Here is a 23527-nt window from a genome sequence, read left to right on the forward strand (position 1 = left end):
TTTTCATTCCGGGAGTGGACAACTGGGAAGCAGACTTCCTCAGCAGACACGATCTCTATCCAGGAGAATGGGGCCTCCACCCAGAAGTCTTTGCGGAGGTTGCAAGTCGTTGGGGCGTTCCTCAAGTGGATATGATGGCATCACGCCTCAACATGAAGCTTCAGAAATATTGTTCCAGGTGCAGAGACCCACAAGCAATAGCGATAGATGCACTGGTGACCCAGTGGGTGTTTCAGTCGGTGTATCTGTTCCCTCCACTTCCGCTAATACCAAAAGTTCTCAAGATCATCAGAAGAACAAGGGTTCGAGCAATTATCATTGTTCCAGAATGGCCAAGGAGAGCTTGGTATCCAGATCTTCAAGAGTTATTACTGGAAGATCCTCGGCCTCTTCCTCTTCGCGAGGACCTGCTTCAGCAGGGGCCGTTAGTTTATCAGGATTTACCGCGGCTGCGTTTGACGGCATGGTTATTGAGCGCCAGATCCTAGCCCGTAAGGGTCTTCCTAGTGAAGTCATTCCCACACTTATTCTGGCCAGGAAAGGGGTAACGTCCAAACATTACCATCGGATTTGGAGAAAATATGTATCTTGGTGTGAATCCAAGAAGTCTCCTGCGGTGGAGTTTCAATTAGTACGACTTCTCCTATTTCTACAGGCGGGTGTGGATGCTGGACTGAGATTAGGATCTATATCAAGGTTCAGATTTCGGCCTTGTCGGTTTTCTTTCAGAAACAATTGGCTTCTCTTCCTGAGGTCCAGACCTTCGTGAAAGAGGTTCTGCGCATCCAACCTCCGTTTGTGCCTCCTGCGTCGCCATGGGATCTTTATGTGGTGCTGCAGTTCCTTAAATCGGACTGGTTTGAGCCTCTACAAGAGGTGGAGTTGAAGTTTCTTACTTGGAAAGTGGTCATGCTGTTGGCCTTGGCCTCAGGCAGACGAGTGTCTGAGTTAGGAGCTCTGTCACACAAAAGTCCTTACTTAATATTTCATGAAGATAGGGCTGAACTGAGAACACGTCTGCACTTTTTTCCAAAGGTTGTGTCTTCTTTTCATATCAACCAACCAGTGATGGTGCAAGTGGCTTCTGTCACCTCAGCCGTCCCAAAGTCCTTGGATGTCGTCAGAGCGTTGAGGACTTATGTCGCAAGAACGGCTAGGATAAGGAAAACAGAATCTTTGTTTCTCCTCTATGACCACAGCAAGATTGGGGGTCCTGCTTCTAAGCAGACTATTGCGCGCTGGATCAGAGGTATCATTCAGCACGCTCATTCCACGGCAGCATTGCCGTTACCGATTTCGGTAAAAGCCCACTCTACAAGTAAAGTGGGTTCATCCTGGGCGGCTGCCCGGGGTGTCTCGGCATTGCAAATCTGCCGAGCTGCTACTTGGTCAGGTGCAAACACGTTTGCTAAGTTTTAGAAGTTTGACACCTTGGCTGCTGACGACCTAAAATTTGGACAGTCAGTTCTGCAGGAACATTAGCACTTTCCTGCCCATACTGGGAGCTTTGGTATATCCCCATGGTACTAAAATGGAACCCAGCATCCTCTACGGACGTAAGAGAAAATAGGATTTTAATAACCTACCGGTAAATCCTTTTCTCTAACGTCCTAGTGGATGCTGGGGACTCTGTAAGGACCATGGGGAATAGACGGGCTCCGCAGGAGACATGGGCACTTTAAGAAAGAATTTAGATTCTGGTGTGCTCTGGCTCCTCCCTCTATGTCCCTCCTCCAGACCTCAGTTTGAATCTGTGCCCGGACGAGCTGTGTGCTGTTCAGTGAGCTCTCCTGAGCTTGCTGAAAGAAAGTATTTTGTTAGGTTTTTTTATTTTCAGGGAGCTCTGCTGGCAACAGACTCCCTGCATCGTGGGACTGAGGGGAGAGAAGCAGCCCTACTCTCTGCAGATAGATCCTGCTTCTTAGGCTACTGGACACCATTAGCTCCAGAGGGATCGTACACAGGATCTCACCCTCGTCGTCCGATCCCAGAGCCGCAGAGCCGGAAGACAGAAGCCGGGTGAAAGAAGCAAGAAGATTTCGAAATCGGCGGCAGAAGACTCCAGTCTTCACTGAGGTAGAGCACAGCACTGCAGCTGTGCGCCATTGCTCCCACATACACCCACATACTCCGGTCACTGTAAGGGTGCAGGGTGGGGGGGGTGCCCTGGGCAGCAATTAGGACCTATTTGGCAAAAGTTTGCACATGTACAGTTGGGCACTGTATATATGTATGAGCCGCCGCCAAAAATTGTATATTAAAGCGGGACAGAAGCCCGCCGCTGAGGGGGCGGGGCTTCTTCCTCAGCACTCACCAGCGCCATTTTTTCTCCACAGCTCCGCTGAGAGGAAGCTCCCCTGGCTCTCCCCTGCAGATACACGGTAGAAGAGGGTAAAAAGAGAGGGGGGGCACATAATTAGGCGCAAAAATCAATATAACAGCAGCTACTGTGTTAACATTAAGTTACTGTGTTATTCCTGGGTTATATAGCTCTGGGGTGTGTGCTGGCATACTCTCTCTCTGTCTTTCCAAAGGGCCTTGTGGGGGAACGGTCTTCAAAAAGAGCATTCCCTGTGTGTGTGGTGTCGGTACGCTTGTGTCGACATGTTTGACAAGGAAGGCTATGCGGAAACAGAGCGGGAGCAAATGAATGTGGTGTCTCCGCCGACGGCGCCGACACCTGATTGGATGGATATGTGGAAGTTTTTAAATGATAATGTTAATTCCTTGCATAAAAGGTTGGATAAAGCTGAAGCCTTAGACAGTCAGGGTCTCAGCCCGTGCCTGATCCTATGTCGCAGAGACCGTCAGGGTCTCAGAAGCGCCCACTATCCCAAATTGTTGACACAGATACCGACATGGATTCTGACTCCAGTGTCGATTACGATGATGCAAAGTTACAGCCTAAATTGGCTAAATCCATCCATTATATGATTATAGCAATTAAGGATGTGTTGCACATCACAGAGGAAACCCCAGTCCCTGACAAGAGGGTTCATATGTATGGGGGAAAAAAGGCAGGTGGTGACCTTCCCCCCTTCACACGAGCTAAATGAGTTATGTGAAAAGGCTTGGGAATCTCCAGATAAAAAACTGCAGATTTCCAAACGGATGCTTATGGCGTATCCTTTCCCGCCAACGGACAGGTTACGCTGGGAATCCTCCCCTAGGGTGGACAAAGGTTTAACACGCTTATCCAAGAGGGTAGCCCTGCCGTCACAGGATACGGCCACCCTAAAAGATGCTGCGGATAGAAAGCAAGAGGGTACCCTGAAGTCCATATATACACATTCAGGTACCTTACTAAGGCCGGCAATTGCGTCGGCCTAGGTGTGTAGTGCTGTAGCAGCATGGACGGATACCTTATCTGAGGAACTTGATACCTTAGACAAGGATACTATATTAATGACCCTGGGGCATATAAAAGACGCTGTCCTATATATGAGAGATGCTCAAAGAGACATTAGCCTACTGGGCTCTAGAATAAATGCTATGTCGATTTCTGCCAGAAGGGTCCTGTGGACTCGGCAATGGACAGGTGATGCCGACTCAAAAAGGCACATGGAGGTTTTACCTTACAAGGGTGAGGAATTGTTTGGGGAGGGTCTCTCAGACCTAGCCTCCACAGCTACTGCTGGAAAGTCACATTTTTTGCCATTTGTTTCCTCACAACCTAAGAAAGCACCGTATTACCAAATGCAGTCCTTTCGATCACAAAAAGGCAAGAAAGTCCGAGGTGCGTCCTTTCTTGCCAGAGGCAGGGGCAGAGGAAGGAAGCTCAACGCAGCTAGTTCCCAGGAACAGAAGTCCTCCCCGGCTTCCACTAAATCCACAGCATGACGCTGGGGCTCCACAGGCGGAGCTAGGCCCGGTGGGGGCGTGTCTCCAAAATTTCAGCCACAAGTGGGTTCACTCACAGTTGGATACCTGGGCAATAGAGATTGTGTCTCAGGGATACAAGCTGGAATTCGAAGAGATGCCCCCTCACCGATACCTCAAATCGGCCCTGCCAGCTTCCCCCCACGAGAGGGAAATAGTGTTAACTGCAATTCACAAATTGTATCTTCAACAGGTGGTGGTCAAGGTTCCCCTCCTTCAACAAGGAAAGGGTTATTATTCGACCATATTTGTGGTACCGAAACCGGACGGTTCGGTCAGACCCATATTGAATTTAAAATCCCTGAACATATACCTGAAAAGGTTCAAGTTCAAGATGGAATCGCTCAGAGCGGTCATCGCAAGCCTGGAAGGAGGGGATTTTATGGTGTCTCTGGACATAAAGGATGCATACCTTCATGTCCCCATTTATCCACCTCATCAGGCGTTCCTCAGATTTGTGGTACAGGATTGTCATTACCAATTTCAGACGTTGCCGTTTGGTCTCTCCACGGCACCGAGAATATTTACAAAGGTAATGGCGGAAATGATGGTACTCCTGCGGAAGCAAGGGGTCACAATTATCCCATACTTGGACGATCTCCTCATAAAAGCGAGGTCAAGAGAGCAGTTGCTGATCAGCGTAGTACGCTCTCTGGAAGTGTTACGCAACACGGCTGGATTCTAAATATTCCAAAGTCGCAGTTGATTCCTGGGCATGATTCTGGACACAGACCAGAAGAGGGTTCATCTCCCGATGGAGAAGGCTCAGGAACTCATGACACTGGTCAGAAACCTATTAAAACCAAAACAGGTGTCGGTGCATCACTGCACGCGAGTCCTGGGAAAGATGGTGGCATCATACGAGGCCATTCCCTTTGGCAGGTTCCATGCGAGGACCTTTCAATGGGATCTACTGGACAAATGGTCCGGATCACATCTTCAGATGCATCGGTTAATCACCCTATCGGCCAGGGTGTCTCTCCTGTGGTGGCTGCAGAGTGCTCACCTTCTCGAGGGTCGCAGATTCGGCATTCAGGACTGGGTCCTGGTGACCACGGATGCAAGCCTCCGAGGGTGGGGGGGGGCAGTCACACAGGGAAAAAATTTCCAAGGTCTGTGGTCAAGTCAGGAGACTTGCCTCCATATCAACATCCTGGAACTAAGGGCCATATACAACGCCCTACGCCAAGCGGAGTCCCTACTTCGCGACCAACCGGTTCTGATTCAGTCAGACAACATCACCGCAGTGGCTCATGTCAACCGCCAAGGCGGCACAAGGAGCAGGGTGGCGATGGTAGAAGCCACCAGAATTCTTCGCTGGGCGGAGAATCACGTAAGCGCACTGTCAGCAGTGTTCATTCCGGGAGTGGACAACTGGGAAGCAGACTTCCTCAGCAGGCACGACCTCCACCCGGGAGAGTGGGGACTTCATCAAGAAGTCTTCACGCAGGTTACAAGTCGGTGGGAACTGCCACAGGTGGACATGATGGCATCCCGCCTCAACAAAAAGCTACAGAGGTATTGCGCCAGGTCAAGAGACCCTCAGGCGATAGCTGTGGACGCACTGGTGACGCCGCGGGTGTTCCAGTCGGTCTATGTATTTCCTCCTCTTCCTCTCATACCCAAGGTGCTGAGAATCATAATAAAAAGAGGAGTGAGAACAATACTCATTGTTCCGGATTGGCCAAGAAGGACTTGGTATCCAGATCTGCAAGAAATGCTCACAGAGGACCCGTGGCCATTGCCTCTAAGACAGGACTTGTTGCAACAGGGGCCCTGTCTGTTCCAAGACTTACCGCGGCTACGTTTGATGGCATGGCGGTTGAACGCCGGATCCTAGCAGAAAAAGGCATTCCGGATGAGGTCATTCCTGTGCTGATAAAGGCTAGGAAGGACGTGACGGCTCAACATTATCACCGTATATGGCGAAAATATGTTGCTTAGTGTGAGGCCAGGAATGCCCCTACGGAGGAATTCCAACTGGGCCGTTTCCTTCACTTCCTACAGTCGGGAGTGACTTTGGGACTAAAATTGGGTTCCATTAAGGTCCAGATTTCGGCCCTATCCATTTTCTTTCAAAAAGAATTGGCTTCTCTGCCTGAAGTTCAGACGTTTGTAATGGGAGTGCTGCATATTCAGCCCCCTTTTGTGCCTCCAGTGTCACCTTGGGATCTTAACGTGGTGTTGAGTTTCCTGAAATCACACTGGTTTGAACCACTCAAGACCGTGGAATTGAAATATCTCACGTGGAAGGTGGTCATGCTACTAGCCTTGGCTTCGGCTAGGCGTGTGTCAGAATTGGCGGCTTTGTCACATAAAAGCCCTTATCTGGTTTTCCATGCGGATAGAGCAGAATTGCGGACTTGCCCACAATTTCTGCCAAAAGTGGTTTCATCCTTTCATATAAACCAACCTATTGTGGTGCCTGTGGCTACTACTGACTTGGAGGATTCCGAGTTACTGGATGTGGTCAGGGCTTTGAAGGTTTATGTAGCCAGAACGGCTAGGGTCAGGAAAACAGAATCTTTGTTTATCCTGTATGCGTCCAACAAGCTTGGGGCGCCTGCTTCAAAGCAGACTATTGCTCGCTGGATGTGTAACACGATTCAGCAGGCTCATTCTGCGGCTGGATTGCCGCTGCCTAAATCAGTTAAGGCCCATTCCACAAGGAAGGTGGGCTCTTCTTGGGCGGCTGCCCGAGGGGTCTCGGCATTACAGCTTTGCCGAGCGGCTACTTAGTCAGGTTCAAACACCTTTGCAAAGTTCTACAAGTTTGATACCCTGGCTGATGAGGACCTTGTGTTTGCTCAATCGATGCTGCAGAGTCATCCGCACTCTCCCGCCCGTTTGGGAGCTTTGGTATAATCCCCATGGTCCTTACGGAGTCCCCAGCATCCACTAGGACGTTAGAGAAAATAAGATTTTACTTACCGGTAAATCTATTTCTCGTAGTCCGTAGTGGATGCTGGGCGCCCGTCCCAAGTGCGGACTTCTTCTGAAATGCTTGTATATAGTTATTGCTTAAATAAGGGTTATGTTATAGTTGCATCAGGGTTGATCTGATGCTCTGTTGTTGTTCATACTGTTAACTGAGTAAGTTTATCACAAGTTATACGGTGTGATTGGTGTGGCTGGTATGAGTCTTGCCCTGGATTTCCAAAATCCTTTCCTTGTACTGTCAGCTCTTCCGGGCACAGTTTCTCTAACTGAGGTCTGGAGGAGGGACATAGAGGGAGGAGCCAAAGCACACCAGAATCTAAATTCTTTCTTAAAGTCCCCATGTCTCCTGCTGAGCCCGTCTATTCCCCATGGTCCTTACGAAGTCCCCAGCATTCACTACGGACTACGAGAAATAGATTTACCGGTAAGTAAAATCTTATTTTCTCGTAGTCCGTAGAGGATGCTGGGCGCCCGCCCAGTGCTCCATTTTTCCTGTTAATTACGTTTAAAAAAATTTTTACACACCTATGTTTAGATGTTGACAGCTGTTGCTGTTACGTTATACATGCTGGTTGGCATGAGTTATGTTAAAGGCCATGCCGACATGTTTCTTGTACATGGTGTGAGCTGGTGTGAATCTCGCCACAAGTTTAATAGTAAATTCTCTCTCGAATATGTACGTCTCCTCTGGCACAGTTCCTATACTGAGGTCTGGAGGAGGGGCATAGAGGGAGGAGCCAGTTCACACTGTTAAAAAGTCTTAAAGTCCCTAAGGCTCCTGCGGAACAGTCTATACCCCATGGTACTAAAATTGACCCCAGCATCCTCTACGGACTACGAGAAAAGGATTTACCGGTAGGTTATTAAAAGCCTATTTCTCTTACGTCCTAGAGGATCTGGGGACTCTGTAAGGACCATGGGGTATAGATGGGCTCCGCAGGAGACATGGGCACTTTAAGACCTTTAATGGGCGTGAACTGGCTCCTCCCTCTATGCCCCTCCTCCTCCAGACTCCAGTTCGATCCTGTGCCCAGAGGAGACTGGTCACACACTAGGGGAGCTGTACCGAGTTTCTCTAGAAAATAGACTTTGTTAGGTTTTTTTTTGTTCGGGAAGACCTGCTGGCAACAGACTCCCTGCTTCGTGGGACTGAGGAGAGAGAAGCAGACCCACTTTCCTGGACTGATGGGCTCTGCTTCTTAGGCTACTGGACACCATTAGCTCCAGAGGGTCTGAACACTGGTGTCGTCTAGCTGTTCGTTCGGAAGGTACCGCGCATCGGTCGCGCTGCGCACCTTTGCTCCCGCACACACACTAGGCACTGCAGGGGCGCAGGGGGGGCGCCCTGGGCAGCAAGGAGTACCTCATAAGAACTACTGGCAAGCTATATACACTGCATTACAGGGTATTTGAATCCCCCGCCAGTATAAATATTAGCGGGACCGAAGCCCGCCGTTGAGGGGCGGGGCTTCGTCCCTCAGCTCTAACCAGGGCCATTTTCTCCACAGCTTGGCTTCAGAGACGCTGCTCCCGGACCCTGCCCTGATATCTGCAAGTAACAGGGTACAAAACGAGGGGTGGGCACAATATTTGGTGCTGATTTGATATATATATTATATATATATAAAACGCGCTATACAGGTCTGGGGTATTGTTATATTTCAGACTGCGGCGGCGTTGGGTGTGAGCTGGCAACTTCCTCTCTGTCTATCCAAAGGACCTCCTTGTGTGTCTGTTCCCTATAATTCAGTGTGTGTGGGGGTGTCAGTACGTGTGTGTCAACATGTCTGAGGCGGAAGGCTATTCGAGGGAGGAAGAGGAGCAAAATGTGATAGTGACTGCGTCGGCACCACCGACTGCTGATTGGGTAGACATGTGGAATGTTTTGAATGCAAGTGTGGCTTATTGCATAAAAGATTGGACAAAGCTGAGTCTCAGAACCAAGCATGGAGTCAATCCATGGATATTGCTGTGTCTCAGAACCCGTCAGGGTCCCAGAAACGTCCCTTTACCCAGATAGCAGACACTGATACCGACACGGATTCCGACTCCAGTGTCAACTATGATGAGGCGAGGTTACACCCACGGGTGGCCAAGAGTATTCAGTACATGATTGTAGCAATAAGGGATGTATTACATATCACAGAGGACCCTTCTGTCCCGGACACAAGGGTCTATATGTTTAAAGAGAAGAAACGTGAGGTAACGTTTCCCCCATCTCATGAACTGAACGCGCTATTTGAAAAGGCTTGGGAAACTCCAGACAAGAGGCTGCAGGTTCCCAAGAGAATTATTATGGCGTATCCTTTCCCCTCACAGGACAGGTTACGGTGGAAATCCTCTCCCTCGGTGGATAAAGCCTTGACGCGGTTATCCAAAAAAGTGGCCCTACCGTCCCCGGACACGGCGACACTAAAGGATCCTGCGGACCGCAAGCAGGAAACCACTTTAAAATCAATTTATGCGACTACGGGAGCCCTCCTCAGACCGGCAGTTGCGTCGGAATGGGTCAGTAGCGCGATTGCAGCTTGGGCAGATAACTTGTCATCTGACATGGACACCCTCGACAGGGATACTGTTCTGTTAACTTTGGGTCACATCAAAGACGCAGCGTTATACCTAAGGGAGGCTGCGAGGGATATTGGCCTCTTGGGATCAAGGGCCAATGCCATGGCAATTTCAGCTAGGAGGTCGCTGTGGACCCGTCAATGGACTGGTGATGCTGACTCCAAGAGACTTATGAAGGCTCTGCCTTACAAGGGTGAAGTTTTCTTTGGGGATGGCCTCGCGGACCTGCTACCACAGCTACCGCGGATAAGTCTTCTTTTTTGCCCTTTGTTCCCCCACAGCAAAAGAAAACGCCTCAGTACCAGATGCAGTCCTTTCGGTCTTATAAATTCAGAAAGGGGCGTGGATCGTCTTTCCTCGCTAGAGGTAGAGGAAAAGGGAAAAGAACACCAGCTACGGCTAGTTCCCAGGATCAAAAGTCCTCTCCGGCTTCTGCCAAATCCACCGCATGACGCTGGGGATCCCCTGCGGGAGTCCGCACCGGTGGGGGCACGTCTTCGGCTCTTCAGCCAGGTCTGGGTTCAGTCGGACCTGGATCCTTGGGTGCTAGGAATTGTGACCCAAGGGTACAAACTGGAGTTCGAGGACGTGCCTCCACACCGATTTTTCAAATCGGCCTTACCAGTTTCTCTCCCAGAGAGAACAATAGTTTCAGCGGCAATACAAAAGCTGTGTCAACAGCAAGTGATTATCATGGTTCCCCGGTTACAACCGGGGAAGGGGTTTTATTCAACTCTTTTCGTGGTCCCGAAGCCGGACGGCTCGGTCAGACCGATTCTAAACCTAAAATCCCTAAACCTGTATTTGAGAAGATTCAAATTCAAGATGGAATCTCTCCGAGCGGTGATCTCCAGTCAGTCTGGACGGGGGGGGGGGGGAGTTTGTGGTCTCACTGGACATAAAGGATGCATACCTTCATGTCCCCATATACCCTCCACATCAGGCGTTCCTGAGATTCGCTGTACAGGATTGTCATTACCAATTTCAGACGTTGCCATTTGGGCTTTCCACGGCCCCGAGGATTTTCACCAAGGTAATGGCAGAAATGATGGTGCTCCTGCGCAAGCAGGGGGTCACAATTATCCCGTACTTGGACGATCTCCTGATAAAAGCGATATCAAGAGAACAATTACTGAAAAATGTGGAGCGCTCTCTGAGGGTGGCTTCTAAATTTGCAGAAGTCGCAGTTGGTTCCGACAACTCGGCTGTCGTTCTTAGGCATGATTCTGGATACGGAAAGACAGAGGGTTTTTCTTCCAGTGGAAAAAGCTCAGGAAATCCAGACCATGGTCAAGTATCTAAAACCAAAAAGAGTATCGATTCATCAATGCGATCGAGTGTTGGGAAAGATGTTGGCGGCCTACGAGGCCGTTCCGTTTGGCAGGTTTCATGCAAGAGCTTTTCAGTGGGACCTACTGAACAAGTGGTCAGGGTCCCATCTCCAAATGCATCGGTTGATATGCCTGTCCCCCAGGGCCAGGATCTCTCTCCTGTGGTGGCTCCAGGGGACTCACCTTCTAGAGGATCGCAGGTTCGGATTTCAGGATTGGGTTCTCGTGACCACGGACGCGAGCCTCCGAGGATAGGGAGCGGTCACACAGGGACTAAAATTTCAGGGAATATGGTCAAGCCAGGAGGCTTGTCTGCACATAAATATGCTGGAATTAAGGGCCATGTACAACGGCCTGAGACAGGCGGAGCACCTTCTTCGCAACCTACCGGTTCTGATCCAGTCAGACAACGTCACAGCCGTGGCGCATGTAAACAGACAAGGCGGAACAAAGAGCAGAGCAGCAATGGCAGAGACCACCAGGATTCTTCGCTGGGCGGAAAATCACGTGAGCGGACAGGAGTGGACAACTGGGAAGCAGACTTCCTCAGCAGACACGATCTTCATCCAGGAAAGTGGGGACTTCATCAAGAGGTCTTTGCAGAAGTGACAAGTTGCTGGGTACTCCCTCAAATAAACATGATGGCGTCACGCCTCAACAAGAAGCTTTGGACGTATTGTTCAAGGTCAAGGGGCCCTCAGGTGATAGCGGTGGACGCGCTGGTAACACCATGGGTGTATCAGGCGGTCTATGTGTTCCCTCCACTTCCGCTCATCTCGAAAATATTGAGAATAATAATAAGAACAAAGGTTCAGACGATACTCATTGTTCCAGATTGGCCTCGAAGGGCCTGGTATCCAGATCTTCAGGAAATTCTCACGGAAGATCCTTGGCCTCTTCCTCTCAGAGAGGACCTGTTACAACAGGGGCCGTGTGTGTTCCAGGACTTACCGCGATTACGTTTGACGGCATGGCGGTTGAACGCCAGATCCTAGCTAGGAAAGGTATTCCAGGGGAAGTCATCCCCACTCTATTTAAAGCTAGGAAGGAGGTAACGGCGAAGCACTATCACCGTATCTGGAGGAAGTATGTGTCTTGGTGTCAATCCAAGAATGCTCCTACGGAGGATTTCCAGCTGGGTCGTTTTCTCCATTTTCTACAGACAGGAGTGGATATGGGCCTGCAGTTAGGCTCCATTAAGGTGCAGATTTCGGCATTATCAATATTCTTTCAGAAGGAATTGGCTTCTCTTCCAGAAGTGCAGACTTTTGTGAAGGGAGTACTGCACATCCAGCCTCCTTTTGTGCCCCCAGTGGCACCGTGGGACCTTAACGTGGTGTTACAGTTCCTTAAATCACATTGGTTTGAACCGCTTCAAACTGTTGACTTGAAATTTCTCACTTGGAAAGTGGTCATGTTATTGGCCTTGGCTTCGGCAAGGCGGGTATCAGAATTGGCGGCCTTGTCTCACAAGAGCCCCTATCTGATTTTCCATGTAGATAGAGCGGAATTGAGAACTCGTCCTCAATTTCTACCCAAGGTGGTTTCGTTGTTTCACATGAACCAACCTATTGTGGCTACGGATGTCTTGGAGGATTCCAAGTCCCTTGATGTGGTCAGAGCTTTAAAAATCTATGTAGCCAGAACGGCTCGTATTAGGAAAACAGAGGCACTGTTTGTCCTGTATGCGGCCAACAAGATTGGCGCGCCTGCTTCCAAGCAGACTATGGCACGCTGGATCTGTAACACCATTCAGCAGGCTCATTCTACAGCTGGTTTGCCGTTACCAAAATCGGTAAAGGCCCATTCCACTAGGAAGGTGGGCTCATCTTGGGCGGCTGCCCGAGGCGTCTTGGCATTACAGCTTTGCCGAGCAGCTACTTGGTCGGGGTCAAACACTTTTTTGCAAAGTTCTACAAGTTTGATACCCTGGCTGATGAGGACCTCATGTTTGCTCAATCGGTGCTGCAGAGTCATCCGCACTCTCCTGCCCGGTCTGGAGCTTTGGTATAAACCCCATGGTCCTTACGGAGTCACCAGCATCCTCTAGGACGTAAGAGAAAATAAGATTTTAAACCTACCGGTAAATCTTTTTCTCCTAGTCCGTAGAGGATGCTGGGCGCCCGTCCCAGTGCGGACTGAAATCTGCTATAATTGTACATAGTTATTGATAAGGTACACACAGGTTGCGTTGCTGTTGAAATCAGGTTGTTGCTGTTTTCTGTTGTTGTTGTTCATACTGTTAACTGGTTTACTTATATACCATGTTGTACGGTGTTTTTGTGGTGTGAGCTGGTATGTGTCCCACCCTTGATTAACAAAATCCTTTTCCTCGAAATGTCCGTCTCCTCTGGGCACAGTTCCTATAACTGGAGTCTGGAGGAGGGGCATAGACGGAGGAGCCAGTTCACGCCCATTAAAGGTCTCAAAGTGCCCATGTCTCCTGCGGAGCCCGTCTATACCCCATGGTCCATACGGAGTCCCCAGCATCCTCTACGGACTAGGAGAAAAAGATTTACCGGTTCGTTTAAAATCTTATTTTTTCATCACTTACCATCCACCTGGACTGTGATTGGGAATAGTAACCTGTGCCGTGTGCAACGGTACTAGAATGAGGCCCCATGCCAGAAATGTGGCGAGTAAAGCGGTACAGAAATTAGGGTCACGTGGTTTAACATAGAAAATGACACACACAAACACATTTTCTTTGTCGACCAGTTCAATGTCGAGCCTGTTGACCTTCCCAAGTCTCTACCTTCTAAAACCTGTCAACCTATTGCATGTCGACCATATGAGGTCAGCCTATTGACTGTCGACCCAGTGATCCACACCTGTGTTCTTCTATTACTACTTTTTAATTGATCTGGGCAATGTTGCTCTGGGGTTTTTTCTTTTTGTGTTTGAGCTCCTGTTTTGCCTTTTCTTGATGTTTGTTTCTGAACTTGAGTGTGGTTCTCTTCCTGTAACCCTAATGTAAGGTTTCTTGAGATGAACTCCTATCTCATGGTCATCAAAGTGGTTATGTTCTCTATAACCCATTACCCATAAAACTGCAGTTTCACAATTGTTCAATCATACTTCTGTTTCCATTTAACTTTGTTAACTTCTTCTGTTTCTTCTTGCTATTTGTTGGACCGACTTTGCCATGATTCTCCTTAGACCTTCCTAGACCTAGAAAACGACTCACAGAACTTCTATTAAAGTCTGCAATGGAGAAGCCAGAAAAGAAAGATGCTGCTCATCTAATTCAGCGTAATCGAGAATGGGGACTGCTCTTCTTCCGTAACCCTATTGCCGTGCTGCCTAGTGAAGATGGAAAAAGAGCGTCCGGAGTCAGACTGTCTGTCACACGACTTGAGGTGTGAAATTTGGAAATTGTGTTACATGTAGTGTGATATTTTTTCATGCACTTTATTCGATTTTCTATTGTTCAGGGAACTGGAGACTCTGCAGTGGCAGTCCCTACAGGGCAAGAAGAGGACTTAAGCTGTGGACTTATCCTCAGCAGCATTGGCTATAAAAGTGTACCCATCTCTCCAGTTGTGCCTTTCCTCCCAAATAAGGGTATTATTCCAAACAGTATGGGTAGAGTGCAGGGGACTCCAGGTCAGTGTTCTGTTCTTCTCAACACTTACAGTATATGTTGGAACAGTGACAACCATCTTGCCACCACTTTACATTACTTTTCTTGGCAGGACTTTACTGCAGCGGCTGGGTGAAGAGAGGTCCCACTGGTGTGATCACAACAACAATGACTGACAGTTTTGACACTGCTCAGTCCTTGTTGGAGGACATAAAATCGGGTGCTTTGAACATTTCAGAGCCTCGTCCAGGTGCCTCAGCGATCAAAGAGCTTCTCCTCCTCAGGGGTACGAGCTTTTATAAATAGTATCTACTCCTGTTGTGTTTCTATGTGCCATTTATTTCTGTTTCTCCTTGTTCATTTTATTTCTCTAACGTGTTGCTAACTTCACCCTGCTTTCATAGTGCACCATGTTTCTTCAGTATGGTACAACCGTGTTAACCATCTCCTCCTCTCCCAACACAGGGATTCAAACTGTGTCCTTCTCTGACTGGGAGAAGATTGATGAGGTGGAGATTGCACGAGGTGTGGAGGTGGGAAAACCTCGAGAAAAGATTTTAGATTCTGAAGAAATGCTGCAATTAATTTGTCGGTGACTTGAACACATGCACTTTGTAAAGCTGCCAGCAGGTGGCAGCATTTACATTTCCTGCCTTTTGGGATTTGTAAATACAAGTAGTAGACTTATTACATAAATACCTCAAACAACCTTTTTATTTTTCAGTTTTATTTTTGTAAATATTTTTTTAGGCAAATAAATATATCTTTAAAACCTTTTATTCTATTATTAGCATTTTGTTTAAAATATACGAATAACTGCAGTTTCAGAGCAACTAGACAAAAAACTAGCTAATATAAAATATTTATTAACATTACATAAACACAGTAATAAAAATAAAAAAAAGCTGGGTATTTAAAAAAAACTAAAAGGCCTGCTTACAATCTTTTAATTATAATTATGCCTAGATTTTCTCAATTACTCCTGATAGAACATTACAATGGTTGATGTTAAAGTCACCACAATCTATTAATTAATGTCTTTTCTGTTGTGATGTGAATTGACACCTCTATAACCAGTGGACGTCTAGGTTGCTTATAACCCCCTCTTTGGTAGCTGAACACATAAAGCACATAGGGGTAAATGTATGATACCGGCACATATTATTACTGAGGTGAAACGGGAAGCCTTAGCACCCAGATGTATTAACTTCTCAGCTGCTGGAGAGGGGGAGTGAAATTTCCTCCCTCTGGCTATGCCTGTCAGCGCCTCACAGCTCACCAGCATAGTACTGATGCACTGTGGTTCTTCTCCGGCTGGCTCAATGGGTATGAGCGAGATCTCGCTATTATCATGAGGTCTCCTATGCAGCCCGGAGATGACAGCCAGGTACAGAGCTGGCCCTGCTGTTGTGTATGGGCAATGACACTTGCAGCTGTCGAAATAGATAGCTGCAGGTATCGGAGCGGTCCGTGCACTGACCGTCCATACATTGCCCGGCATATAGAAGTGCAACTGGTTGGTTGATATAGACAGGGGTGCATCACACCTGTGTCACCTTGCACACACCACCAGAGTCCTACATGGGGGAGAAGCGGAGTAGCGATGGATCATACATCTACCCCACAGACCTTGTATTGCCGAGGTCCCTCCTCAGCCTGTCGGTGTGGTAACACTCTCTTCAGGGACAGGATGGCCTCTTGTCTTCAACTGGTCCACTCTCTCAGGGCACACACTATCCTCACACTTAAGCCCTTCACTCGCTTGCTCTTTGATTTGTCCCTTATCTCCCTGCTTGGTTGTAGGTGGGTGTAGTCACTTGTCCTACTTTCTTGAGTATAATCCAAAATGTCAAGCAAAAATAGGTTGCAACCACTCCGCCATACTGCACAACTGGACTAAATACCAGCTATATTCACATTATTCAGCAGCTAGTCTGTCAAGTCAACAGGTACAATTGATACCTTAAGTCATGGTTGATGAATTATTTTATATTAGTATATTTTATTCTTTCTGGATTTCAAAACCTTAAATGACAAACTGGATATGAGATCTTATGTATCAATGATTAGCTGGTCTCATTGGTTCCAGTATATCAGTAGAACTAACCAGGCTAAAGGTACAGAAAGGGCAGTGATCATGTCTGAGTGATGACAACCAATCCTTTCAGTAAGTCCTTTAAACTGTCACTTTTCTCAGTGGGTGCACTTTATAATAATAGGCCATGAAATTTTATGGGGGACAGCAGTATAATGATATACAGAGCCATGTATCAACTCATTCGAATGACATACTGGGCTAATATCATCATGTGGAGCAGTGTAATGATATACAGAGGCACCTAATTAACATGCAAAGCAGCGTGTACCACTCCAGTCTAGGGGAAATGTTCAGTGCAGTTAATGTGTCGGGGACAAGAACAACCATGAAAAAAAGTAGGTCATGCACAACGCTACAGTTTATATCCAGGAAAGTTTTGTTAGTAGATGGAGGTACATGTATTGTCACTGAAAATGTTGTTTTCCTTCAGTGCAGTAAGAGGTTACATGACCTAGTCTCAGGACGCTTGTCAGCCTTCCCCTGTGATCCGTGCCACCATTCCCACTGCATCCAGAATCTGTTATTTCTTTATCATTAATGGCTTTCATTTAGTTACGTCTGGAACAGACCAATGTGTATAATATCCCTTATAAAATGGACTATGGTGACACAGAATATTCACATTATGCTGTCGTCCATCCCGCCCAAGTTCAGCGGCCATGCAGGATGCAGGCCGAACTCTGAAGGTTTTTTTAAAAGGGCAATCGCTTACAAGGCAAAACCATGCCCTGTAAGTGATTTCCCCTTTAAAAAAAAAAGTCTGAGTTCAAAATGCGTCTCGCACGACCACCGAACTCAGGCGGCATTACATCCAGCCCTTTCAGTTCCTGTTGCTTCTATCAGCTGTGAAGAACATAAAAGAAAGTGGAATGGAGAAGGAATTTTCAATAGACACCTAAAATAATGTATGTACAGATTACAAAAAAGTTAATGCCAGTACTTGTAAAAGAAACACTGTAGTGTGAATTCTATTATAGTTAGGGGATCAGATATTCAGAATAATAAATCTGTTACAACATACACCGTGCCCTAGTCATAGCCCCAGCACTCAATACACTGGCCACTCATCCCCACTCACCTGCAGCTAATGAACAGCAGAAGAGAGGCCAGCATAGAAACACACTAGGAAGGGTAAGTGCTAACCCAGGAAATCCCACTTACACTGTATGACTATAGGCTGGAGGTGCCTGATACTGTTCTTAATTCCTATTGTGGTGCTGTTTATTACGTGAGGCATGTTGGGGTGTTTTTTTAGGTGGACCAGAGCGGTGCTAGAAGAGAATATTAAAATGTACTTGAACTAACCACAGATTTGTTTAAATGATATTGAATACTGATGGTGAAAACATTCTGCAATTAAACTTTACAAGATACGGGGTACTGGATCTGATGAAGCCCAATAGGAGTGACTGATTTGCATCAAAGAGAGAGTTTAGCCATAGGACCATTTATTTTATTTTTATTTCTCTGACGTCCTAAGTGGATGCTGGGACTCCGTAAGGACCATGGGGAATAGCAGCTCCGCAGGAGACTGGGCACAACTATAAAGAAAGCTTTAGACTACTGGTGTGCACTGGCTCCTCCCACTATGACCCTCCTCCAGACTTCAGTTAGAATCTTGTGCCCGGCTGAGCTGGATGCACACTAGGGGCTCTCCTGAGCTCCTAGAAAGTATATTTAGGTTTTTTATTTTACAGTGAGATCTGCTGGCAACAGACTCACTGCAGCGAGGGACTAAGGGGAGAAGAAGCGAACCTACCTAACCGGTGGTAGTTTGGGCTTCTTAGGCTACTGGACACCATTAGCTCCAGAGGGATCGACCGCAGGACCCGACCTTGGTGTTCGTTCCCGGAGCCGCGCCGCCGGCCCCCTTACAGAGCCAGAAGCAAGAAGTGTTCCGGAAAATCGGCGGAAGAAGACTTCAGTCTTCAACAAGGTAGCGCACAGCACTGCAGCTGTGCGCCATTGCTCCTCATGCACACCTCACACTCCGGTCACTGATGGGTGCAGGGCGCTGGGGGGGGGGGGGGGGGGCGCCCTGAGGGCAATATAAGACACCTTGGCTGGCAAATCTACATCATATATAGTCCTAGAGGCTATATAGATGTAAAAATACCCCTGCCAGTATTCCAGAAAAAGCGGGAGAAGTCTGCCGGAAAAGGGGCGGGGCCATCTCCCTCAGCACACTGGCGCCATTTTTCCCTAACAGCTCCGCTGGAAGGAAGCTCCCTGGCTCTCCCCTGCAGTCTGCAAGCTACAGAAGGGTAAAAAAGAGAGGGGGGGCACTAAATTTAGGCGCAGTATATATATATATATATATATATATATATATATATATATATATATATATATATATATATATATATATATAAAAGCAGCTATAAGGGAAAACACTCATTTATAGTGGGATCCCTGTGTTATATAGCGCTCTGGTGTGTGCTGGCATACTCTCTCTCTGTCTCCCCAAAGGGCTTTGTGGGGTCCTGTCCTCTGTCAGAGCATTCCCTGTGTGTATGCGGTGTGTCGGTACGGCTGTGTCGACATGTTTGATGAGGATTATGTGGAGGCGGAGCAGATGCCTGTAAATGTGATGTCACCCCCTGCGGGGTCGACACCTGAGTGGATGGTGCTGTGGAAGGAATTACGCGACAGTGTACACTCCTTGCATAAAAGGTTTGACGACATACCAAATGTGGGACAGCCGGCTTCTCAGCCTGTGCCTGCCCAGGCGTCTCAAAAGCCATCAGGGGCTCTAAAACGCCCGCTACCTCAGATGGCAGACACAGATGTCGACACGGATACTGACTCCAGTGTCGACGACTATGAGACTAATGTAACTTCCAGTAGGGCCACACGTTACATGATTGAGGCAATGAAAAATGTGTTGCACATTTCTGATGTTACCCCCGGTACCACAAAAAAGGGTATTATGTTTGGAGAGAAAAAACTACCAGTAGCTTTTCCTCCATCTGAGGAGTTAAATGAAGTGTGTGAAGAAGCGTGGGCTTCCCCTGATAAGAAACTGGTAATTTCTAAGAGGTTACTAATGGCGTACCCTTTCCCGCCAGAGGATAGGGCACGTTGGGAAACATCCCCTAGAGTGGATAAAGCGCTTACACGCTTGTCAAAGAAGGTGGCACTACCGTCTCCGGATACGGCCGCCCTGAAGGAATCTGCTGATAGAAAGCAGGAGGCTATCCTGAAGTCTATATATACACACACAGGTGTTATACGGAGACCAGCTATTGCTTCAGCATGGATGTGCAGTGCTGCAGCTGCATGGTCAGATTCCCTGTCAGAAAATATTGATACCCTAGACAGGGACACTATATTGCTAACCGTAGAGCATATAAAAGACGCACTTTTATACATGAGGGATGCACAGAGGGATATTTGCCGGCTGGCATCCAAAATTAGTGCAATGTCCATTTCTGCCAGGAGAGGGTTATGGACTCGGCAGTGGACAGGAGATGCAGATTCCAAAAGGCACATCGAAGTTCTGCCTTATAAGGGTGAGGAGTTGTTCGGGGATGGTCTCTCGGACCTCGTTTCCACAGCAACAGCTGGGAAGTCTACATTTTTACCCCATGTTCCCTCACAGCCAAAGAAAGCACCGTATTATCAGGTACAGTCCTTTCGGCCCAATAGGGGCAAGCGGGTTAAGGGCGCGTCCTTTCTGCCCAGAGGCAGAGGTAGGGGAAAAAAAGCTGCAGCATACAGCCAGTTCCCAGGAGCAAAAGTCCTCCCCCGCTTCCTCTAAGTCCACAGCATGACGCTGGGGCTCCACAGGCGGAGCCAGGTACGGTGGGGGCCCGTCTCAAATATTTCAGCAATCAGTGGGCTCGCTCACGGGTGGATCCCTGGATCTTTCAGATAGTATCTCAGGGGTACAAGCTGGAATTCGAGACGTCTCCCCCCCGCCGTTTCCTCAAATCTGCCTTACCAACCACTCTCTCAGGCAGGGAGGCAGTGTTACAGGCAATTCACAAGCTGTATTCTCAACAGGTGATAGTAAAGGTACCCCTACTTCAACAAGGACGGGGTTACTATTCCACAATGTTTGTGGTACCGAAACCGGATGGTTCGGTGAGACCCATTTTAAATTTGAAATCCTTGAACACATATATAAAAAAATTCAAGTTCAAGATGGAATCGCTCAGGGCGGTTATTGCAAGCCTGGACGAGGGGGATTACATGGTATCACTGGACATCAAGGATGCTTACCTGCATGTCCCCATTTACCATCCTCACCAGGAGTACCTCAGATTTGTGGTACAGGATTGTCCTTACCAATTCCAGACGTTGCCGTTCGGTCTATCCACGGCTCCGAGGGTCTTTACCAAGGTAATGGCCGAAATGATGATACTCCTTCGAAAGAAGGGAGTTTTAATTATCCCGTACTTGGACGATCTCCTGATAAAGGCGAGGTCCAGAGAGCAGTTGTTGGTCGGGGTAGCACTATCTCGGGAGGTGCTACAACAGCACGGCTGGATTCTAAATATTCCAAAGTCACAGCTGGTCCCTACGACACGTCTACTGTTCCTGGGGATGGTTCTGGACACAAAACAGAAAAAAGTGTTTCTCCCGGAGGAGAAGGCCAAGGAGCTGTCATCTCTAGTCAGAGGCCTCCTAAAACCAAAACAGGTGTCGGTGCATCACTGCACGCGGATCCTGGGAAAGATGGTAGCTTCCTACGAAGCGATTCCATTCGGCAGGTTTCATGCAAGAACCTTTCAGTGGGACCTGTTGGACAAGTGGTCCGGATCGCATCTTCAGATGCATCGGCTGATAACCCTGTCTCCAAGGACAAGGGTGTCTCTGCTGTGGTGGCTGCAGAGTGCTCATCTTCAAGAGGGCCGCAGATTCGGCATACAGGACTGGGTCCTGGTGACCACGGATGCCAGCCTTCGAGGCTGGGGGGCAGTCACACAGGGAAGAAACTTCCAAGGACTATGGTCCAGTCAGGAGACTTCCCTGCACATAAATATTCTGGAACTAAGGGCCATTTACAGTGCCCTAAGTCAAGCAAAACCCCTGCTTCAAAACCAGCCGGTACTGATCCAGTCAGACAACATCACGGCGGTCGCCCATGTAAACCGACAGGGCGGCACGAGAAGCAGGACGGAAATGGCAGAAGCCACAAGGATTCTCCGATGGGCGGAAAATCACGTGTTAGCACTGTAAGCAGTGTTCAGTCCGGGAGTGGACAACTGGGAAGCAGACTTCCTCAGCAGGCACGACATCCACCCGGGAGAGTGGGGACTTCATCCAGAAGTCTTTCAAATGATTGTAAACCGTTGGGAAAGGCCACAGGTGGACATGATGGCGTCCCGCCTAAACAAAAAGCTAGAAAAGTATTGCGCCAGGTCAAGAGACCCGCAGGCAATAGCTGTGGACGCTCTAGTGACACCGTGGGTGTACCGGTCGGTTTATGTTTTCCCTCCTCTTCCTCTCATACCAAAGGTACTGAGGATAATAAGGAGAAGAGGAGTAAGAACTATACTCATTGTTCCGGATTGGCCAAGAAGAGCTTGGTACCCGGAACTTCAAGAAATGATCTCAGAGGACCCATGGCCTCTACCGCTCAGACAAGACCTGCTGCTGCAGGGGCCCTGTCTGTTCCAAGACGTACCGCGGCTGCGTTTGACGGCATGGCGGTTGAACACCGGATCCTGAAGGAAAAGGGCATTCCGGAGGAAGTCATTCCTACGCTGATTAAAGCTAGGAAAGAAGTAACCGCAAACCATTATCACCGCATATGGCGAAAATATGTTGCGTGGTGTGAGGCCAGGAAGGCCCCAACGGAGGAATTTCAGCTGGGCCGTTTCCTGCACTTCCTACAGTTACGGGTGACTATGGGCCTTAAATTGGGTTCCATTAAGGTCCAGATTTCGGCTCTATCGATTTTCTTCCAGAGAGAACTGGCTTCACTACCTGAAGTTCAGACTTTTGTTAAGGGAGTGCTGCATATTCAGCCCCCTTTTGTGCCTCCAGTGGCACCTTGGGATCTCAACGTGGTGTTGGATTTCCTAAAGTCACATTGGTTTGAGCCACTGAAAACCGTGGATTTGAAATATCTCACGTGGAAAGTGGTCATGTTGTTGGCCTTGGCTTCGGCCAGGCGTGTATCAGAATTGGCGGCTTTATCATGTAAAAGCCCTTATCTGATTTTCCATATGGATAGGGCAGAATTGAGGACTCGTCTCCAGTTTCTCCCTAAAGTGGTATCCGCTTTTCATCTGAACCAACCTATCGTGGTGCCTGCGGCTACAAAAGACTTGGAGGCTTCCAAGTTGTTGGACGTAGTCAGGGCCCTGAAAATCTATGTTTCCAGGACAGCTGGAGTCAGAAAGACTGACTCGCTCTTTATCCTGTATGCGCCCAACAAGTTGGGTGCACCTGCTTCAAAGCAGACTATTGCTCGCTGGATCTGTAGTACGATTCAGCTTGCACATTGTGCGGCTGGACTGCCGCATCCTAAATCAGTGAAAGCCCATTCCACGAGGAAGGTGGGCTCTTCTTGGGCGGCTGCCCGAGGGGTCTCGGCTCTTCAACTTTGCCGAGCAGCTACTTGGTCGGGGTCAAACACGTTTGCTAAATTCTACAAGTTTGACACCCTGGCTGAGGAGGACCTAGAGTTTGCCCATTCGGTGCTGCAGAGTCATCCGCACTCTCCCGCCCGTTTGGGAGCTTTGGTATAATCACCATGTTCCTTACGGAGTCCCAGCATCCACTTAGGACGTCAGAGAAAATAAGAATTTACTCACCGGTAATTCTATTTCTCGTAGTCCGTAGTGGATGCTGGGCGCCCATCCCAAGTGCGGATTGTCTGCAATACTTGTATATAGTTATTGCTTAACTAAAGGGTTATTGTTGAGCCATCTGTTGAGAGGCTCAGTTGTTATCATACTGTTAACTGGGTATTGTATCACGAGTTATACGGTGTGATTGGTGTGGCTGGTATGAGTCTTACCCGGGATTCAAAATCCTTCCTTATTGTATCAGCTCTTCCGGGCACAGTATCCTAACTGAAGTCTGGAGGAGGGTCATAGTGGGAGGAGCCAGTGCACACCAGTAGTCTAAAGCTTTCTTTATAGTTGTGCCCAGTCTCCTGCGGAGCCGCTATTC

General features: G+C 48.3%; 1 protein-coding gene across 2 annotated transcripts in view; it reads left to right on the top strand.

The window, feature by feature from the left end:
• FDXR (ferredoxin reductase) overlaps positions 1-15078 on the top strand; it is a 129160-nt gene extending 114082 nt beyond the window's left edge. For both annotated transcript variants that reach the window (XM_063960674.1, XM_063960675.1), the window contains exons 9-12: positions 13878-14077; positions 14153-14324; positions 14414-14587; positions 14767-15078. In XM_063960674.1, the coding sequence (XP_063816744.1) occupies positions 13878-14077; positions 14153-14324; positions 14414-14587; positions 14767-14897 (677 nt within the window). In that variant the 3' untranslated portion in view covers positions 14898-15078. The remainder of the gene's footprint in view (positions 1-13877; positions 14078-14152; positions 14325-14413; positions 14588-14766) is intronic.
• The last annotated feature ends 8449 nt before the right edge of the window (positions 15079-23527 follow it).

The sequence above is a fragment of the Pseudophryne corroboree genome, chromosome 3 (assembly GCF_028390025.1).
Source record: "Pseudophryne corroboree isolate aPseCor3 chromosome 3, aPseCor3.hap2, whole genome shotgun sequence".
NCBI classification, from domain to species: Eukaryota; Metazoa; Chordata; class Amphibia; order Anura; family Myobatrachidae; genus Pseudophryne; species Pseudophryne corroboree.